This window comes from Coregonus lavaretus (genome assembly GCF_964263955.1).
Source record: "Coregonus lavaretus genome assembly, chromosome: 10".
Classification (NCBI taxonomy): domain Eukaryota; kingdom Metazoa; phylum Chordata; class Actinopteri; order Salmoniformes; family Salmonidae; genus Coregonus; species Coregonus lavaretus.
This window is the reverse complement of record NC_139997.1, coordinates 9617948-9623947: the sequence shown is the minus strand read 5'-3', so window position 1 is coordinate 9623947 and position 6000 is coordinate 9617948. Positions and strand designations below refer to the sequence as shown.

Here is a 6000-nt window from a genome sequence, read left to right as displayed (position 1 = left end):
GCCTAGCCAGTCTCCAGACCTTAATCCCATAGAAAATCTGTGGAGGGAGCTGAAGGTTCGAATTCCCAAACGTCAGCCTCAAAACCTTAATGACTTGGAGAAGATCTGCAAAGAGGAGTGGGACAAAATCCCTCCTGAGGTGTGTGCAAACCTGGCGGCCAACTACAAGAAACGTCTGACCTCTGTGATTGCCAACAAGGGTTTTGCCACCAAGTACTAAGTAATGTTTTGCAGAGGGGTCAAATACTTATTTCCCTAATTAAAATGCAAATCAATTCATAAAATATTTGACATGCGTTTTTCTGGATGTTTTTGTTGTTATTCTGTCTGTCACTGCTCAAATAAACCTACCATTAAAATTATAGACTGATCATTTCTTTGTCAGTGGGCAAACGTACAAAATCAGCAGGGGATCAAATACTTTTTTCCCTCAGTGTAATTAAGTGAATAAAAGAGTACTAAAAATAAAGATCAGTGAATCAAAAATATGATACAAATGTAATGTTTTGTACACAGTGTATTTCTCTTATTTTTTATTCAAGCTCTGCCGTTTCAAATGTGGTTTTCTAAATAAATATATTTTTCAACATTCTGTGGAAAGATTGTAAGGGTTTTACTTTCAAGTAATACTACAATGGGTTCATATTTTTTCCAAACTGCAGGCCTAATCTCATTCATGTTGCTAAACGCCATAATACAATCATTGTTTATCTAATCCCTTTGACCTAATGCTTATTATACATAAAAACCCTGCTTTGGTTTCCTGTCCCCGAGGACAAACAGAACAAGAGAGAATAATGTCATATCAGCTTTTTATTTTCTAGAGGAGATGTTTTTCCTATCTGGGTCATTTCCATATCCAGATGGGCCACAAAAATATATTTCATTTCTGAGCAGATCTTTTTCAACTTCGGTTCATGAAATCGTATTTTATTCAGGCAATTTATAAAGTACAAAGGGGGGGGGGGGGCTTGGGCTATTGTGTAATTTCAGAACGCTGATTTTTGGTTTCGTTTATGGAATAGCTAGCATAAACTGCTGGGCTAGCCAGCTGTTTAGCATAGTGTAGTGTGTCATTGATCTAGCTACAGTCTATGAATTAAAAGCTTGCTAGATCACAAAGTAAGGTGTATGTAGATAGATGACACCACGTAGACATCGATAGCATGCAACAAAAGGTAATTTTATCTCTGCATTCTAGCATGAACGCAATAGCTAGCTAGCATGCCCGGCTAAATTTCAAGTTGAACTTCATGTTATGAGAGGAATGCATATATTTCGACGCTGATTTTTGGTTTCGTTTATGGAATAGCTAGCATAAACTGCTGGGCTAGCCAGCTGCTTAGCATAGTGTAGTGTGTCATTGATCTAGCTACAGTCTATGAATTAAAAGCTTGCTAGATCACAAAGTAAGGTGTATGTAGATAGATGACACCACGTAGACATCGATAGCATGCAACAAAAAGGTAATTTTATCTCTGCATTCTAGCATGAACGCTATAGCTAGCTAGCATGCCCGGCTAAATTTCAAGTTGAACTTCATGTTATGAGAGGAATGCATATATTTCGATCAATCGCTTAGCTCTGATTTATTCCTATAAACTAGCTATTGCCAAAAGCATGTTGACTTTCTGATTTTATTAGTCATATCTTCAGATCCTCTGTTAAGTCTTTGCTATCACTGCTATCAGCAGTAACTTGTTGTTGACCTACAAAAGCGCTCCATCTATGCCAATGTTAGATTGAAATGAAACCTTAGTGCCATGCCATAACATTACGCTGTTGTGTGCCCCTTTCATATTTTCAGCCTTAAAACGGTGCCAGAACTGGGAAATCTGATGGTCTAAAATGCCTCAAAAACTCAAGTTACACAAGAGTAGCCACTACATTGAGCTGGGGAGTTACCAGCATTGGCCAGTTCTGGTGCCAAGGGGAATCCGCCTGTACACATTTGAACAGATCCCGTTATTCTTGAAAGAAAACCCTTACATTACAGATGGATACAGAGCACACTTGACATCAAAACTCTGTTTAAAAAGGTATGTGAAATCAAGAGAATAAGCCTAGTTGTTGTAGCTTCAGTTTGAGAAATATATAGCTAGTTGTTGTGTAGCCTGGTCCCGGATCTGTACTGTCTTGCCAACTCATATGGTCCTCGTCACACCAAACAAAATGACCATAGCAGTTGGCAAGACAGCACAAACAGATCTGGAACCAGGCTAGTTGTTGACAGTGTTGTGTATTGTTTTCCACCCCTCTAGCATATTTGTGCTGTCCAATGAGACAGTCAACATATGGACTCATCTGTTGGGCTTCCTCCTGTTCTTCCTACTGGGGGTGAATGACATGTCTATTGTCCTGCCAGCTTCAGGTGCCAACAGAGAAGACTATGTCATCTACTGCATAGGACTATTCTGCTTTCAGGTGTGTGTGACAGAGGTCACAGCTATCTGTCTGATGTCCATGAAAATCTTTAGCTACTTTGCTTTTGTGCCTACACACCTGTAATGTTCTATTCTGCAGCTCTGCGTTTAGTACTGGTATATTATACGGTTACCTGTTGTGTTTCTAGGTGTGCATGCTGTGTTCAGTGGGGTATCACCTCTTTTCCTGCCACCGCTCAGAGAAGACGTGTCACCGCTGGTTGGCACTGGACTATGCTGGAATCTCTGTGGGAATCCTGGGCTGTTACATTCCAGGGGTCTTCTATGCCTTCTACTGCAACATTGTATGTTGGACAATATAATATACATTTCAGCCCATTGTTTTTATTTCACCCATGCTGGTATATACTTTTTTTTTTTTTTTGCCCATAGAAAGATCTAAAGATGTAGCCTTGTGAAACCAGACTGATCCATCTGGCTAATACCTACATAAACTGGCTCTGAAATGAAATCTCTCTCTCACTCTCTCTCTAGTTCTGGAGACAGGTGTACCTGGTGACTGTTCTAGCGTTGATATTGGCCATATTCTCGGCTCAGATCCATCCTCACTACCTCTCTAAGGAGTGGCACCACCTGCGGACCGCCATCTTCTGCTCCGTGGCTGGCTACGGGGTCATCCCAGCTGTCCACTGGGTCTGGCTCAATGGAGGCTTCAGCTCTGCTGTCGTCCAGGTGAAGCTGCAGAATTTTTATAAAAACATAAAAAGTTGATGTATTACAAAGATGACATACATACAAATATTTATAAATACAAATATTACAATGCCACAAAATATTATGCAAAGGAGTGACGTTTGTCTTACTGTATGTCCTCTCTGCAGTTGTTCCTCCCTCGTGTGATTGTGATGTATTTGATAGCTGGAGCTGCCTTCCTCTTTTACATCTCTAAAATCCCAGAACGCTGCTTCCCAGGTGAGCCTTCATGACTTCATGCTTTTGACTTCATGATTTTGACCCATTTATAAGACATTTATAACATAACATTATTTCCATTTGTTACTGTACACTGAGTGTACAAAATATTAGGAACACCTGTTCTTTCCATGACAAACTGACCAGGTGAATCCAGGTGAAAGCTTTGATCCCATATTGATGTCACCTGTTAAATCCACTTCAATCAGTGTAGATGAAGGGGGGGAGACAGGTTAAAGAATGATTTTTAAGCCTTGAGACATGGATTGTGTATGTGTGCCATTCAGAGGGTGAATGAGCAAGACAAAATATTTCAGTTCCTTTGAATGGGGTATGGTAGTAGGTGCCAGGCGCACCGGTTTGAGTGTATCAAGAACTGTAACACTGCTGAGTTTTTCACGCTCAACAGTTTCCCGTGTGGATCAAGAATGGTTCACCACCCAAAGGATATCCAGCTAACTTGACACAACTGTGGGAAGCATTGGAGTCAACATGGGCCAGCATCCCTGTGGATGGCTTTCATCACCTTGTAGACTCCATGCCCTGACAAATTGAAGTGTTCTGAAGGCTAAATGGGGTGAAACTCAATATTAGGGTGTTCCTAATGTTTTGTACACTCAGTGTATATGTCAGTCACCTTTTTTTGCCAACTTATGATTGGCCAAATAGCCTCTGTCTTCAATTTCTTTATTCCAATCTCAAAAAACCTTTGAACACAATATTTGAAGTGACCTTTTGATGACCCCGTGATGCCCTTTGACCTCCACAGGTCAGCTGAACTATCTGGGTGCCAGCCACCAGGTGTGGCATGTCCTGGTAGTGTTTATGTTCTACTGGTGGCACCAGACTGCAGTGTATATCATGAAATTCAGACACAGCCAGCCCTGCCCTCCTCTCTACACCAGCAGTGGCTAGCTGGAGCCACACAGACTAGCATCCAGCCCCCAAGCAGCCACAGCCTGTACTGTAGCCACTCAATGCAATCAAACCAGACTACAGACCTCCTATAAGCCTGTTCTACAGATGCCCCGTCAAGCACACAAGACCCATATCCAAGAACACCCACAACCGTACTGTTAAACCTTACAGGTGTCTGTAGAAAGCTTGAAATCATCTCTTTGATTTTAAGGATTGCGATTGGTGGTATGCAATCATATCTGCTTTCTGCTCACACTTCTGTAAGGATAGGTTATAAGAGAAGGAAAGACAGGTCAGTCATAGCCTGGTCGCAGGTCTGGGTAGCAAGACGGCACAAACAGATCTGGGACCAGTTTGGGTAAGTCATTAGGACACTGTACACAATACATATACCGCTACAACTGAACATTTGTCATTCTCCGATTATCTTTTTGTATTCAAGATTTATTTTTTACCAGATTTGTATCTATTATTTTGCATGTAAGCTACTGTTTGAATGTTACATGCTGTGAAATATTGAAATACTTCTCTGCTGCCTTGAGCAAATGGGACCTTACAAGGGTTATGTGCAATCTACCTACCTACTATCCTATGGAAACGGAACAAAAAAAAGATCCTCTGATCAGTTATTTTTGCATGAGTAGTTTTATCTGTATTCATCAATACTTGAATTGTTTGTGTGTTGTGTTATTGCCTCTGGCACAAACTTCATTGGGTTCTATGGTGGAGTTACTTTTATTATTAGTGGTCAACTGACCTCCTTCCTTTCACAATCCACTTGAATCTAAGGGCTGATTCAGGAACTGTTTAGAGAAATGTAACCAACTAAACATAAACCCAATGAAATAGATTAGGATAAAGAATTCCCCTCGCCTTAATCTTTTAGTGTCCCTGTTGTCACTCACGGGTGTGTGAACAACCACAGAAGAACAAAAATCTTGATGGCCAGTATTATCGACTGTATGGTTACACACCACAATAGTGTAGTAGACTCTCCATGCAACAATATACTGTACATCTCCTGCCAGTTTAATCCAGTTCCAGGTCATTTAATTAAAGGAAATGTATCCAGCTGACATACTTAGCCTCTAGTCAGATAATGATGCTCAGAACATATCATAGCCTGTAATGACTGGAAACGCAGCAAAGACTGTTTGGTTTGCCTTACTTGTAAATTCACTTTTGTTTTTAAATGATGACTTTCATTATTTTACTGTGTAATTACGGCATTATTTTACTTGGTTACTAATGTCTGTCATTTGTTACGTTGTTCAACATTTGTTTTTCATTTATGTTGGCATGGTTAATGGACCTTTACTTTTGAATGATGGCACTGACTAAAGGGGTACATTATTTGAATGCATCTGTAATATGACATGTCTCTCTTTGATCACTATCAATAAATAAAGAATGCCTAAAGAAATATAATGTAATGAGAATATTATATAATTTGCCATGACATGATCATTTACTTTTACTTGTAGCTACAGTTTTCAGAAAGTGCCCTCATCCTTAAAGTTGACTATAGCCTCTTGTCTTCTCCATGCAATCAAAATGTCTTCCAGAGGATAGGCTGGATTTGGCATATGAGGATTATATTTTCTCTAATCCCATTCTACAATAGGACCTCCCAGCGCAAATTAAGGGATTATAATCTACAGCCATTGTTCTTTTCTTTCAGACACTAATTAGAATTTTGTAAGGGTTTGAGTTGTCAGAAACCTAG

The 6000-nt window shown here is 40.0% G+C and overlaps 1 protein-coding gene across 4 annotated transcripts; it reads left to right on the top strand.

Moving 5' to 3' along the window:
* Positions 1-1006: 1006 nt before the first annotated feature.
* Positions 1007-5690, top strand: LOC311136450 (progestin and adipoQ receptor family member 3-like). Of its 4 annotated transcripts, none has more exons than XM_084170578.1 (7): positions 1007-1178; positions 1808-2039; positions 2262-2424; positions 2573-2728; positions 2919-3116; positions 3266-3356; positions 4126-5690. In XM_084170578.1, exons 2-7 carry the CDS (start codon positions 1849-1851, stop codon positions 4269-4271), a joined length of 945 nt encoding a protein of 314 aa, XP_084026704.1. In that variant the 5' UTR covers positions 1007-1178; positions 1808-1848; the 3' UTR covers positions 4272-5690. The 4 variants fall into 4 exon arrangements, with proteins under 4 accessions (XP_084026704.1, XP_084026706.1, XP_084026705.1 ...); XM_084170580.1 differs by having other exon boundaries at positions 3766-5690; XM_084170579.1 differs by having other exon boundaries at positions 1007-1466.
* Positions 5691-6000: the final 310 nt, after the last annotated feature.

Excerpts from the sequence above, each read along its gene's own strand:
- LOC311136450 (XM_084170578.1), top strand. The coding sequence starts at position 1,849 with ATGCCTCAAAAACTCAAGTTACACAAGAGTAGCCACTACATTGAGCTG. Across the intron at positions 3,117-3,265 it reads TCAGCTCTGCTGTCGTCCAG|TTGTTCCTCCCTCGTGTGAT; the intron begins GTGAAGCTGCAG and ends TCCTCTCTGCAG. Across the intron at positions 3,357-4,125 it reads CCCAGAACGCTGCTTCCCAG|GTCAGCTGAACTATCTGGGT; the intron begins GTGAGCCTTCAT and ends TGACCTCCACAG.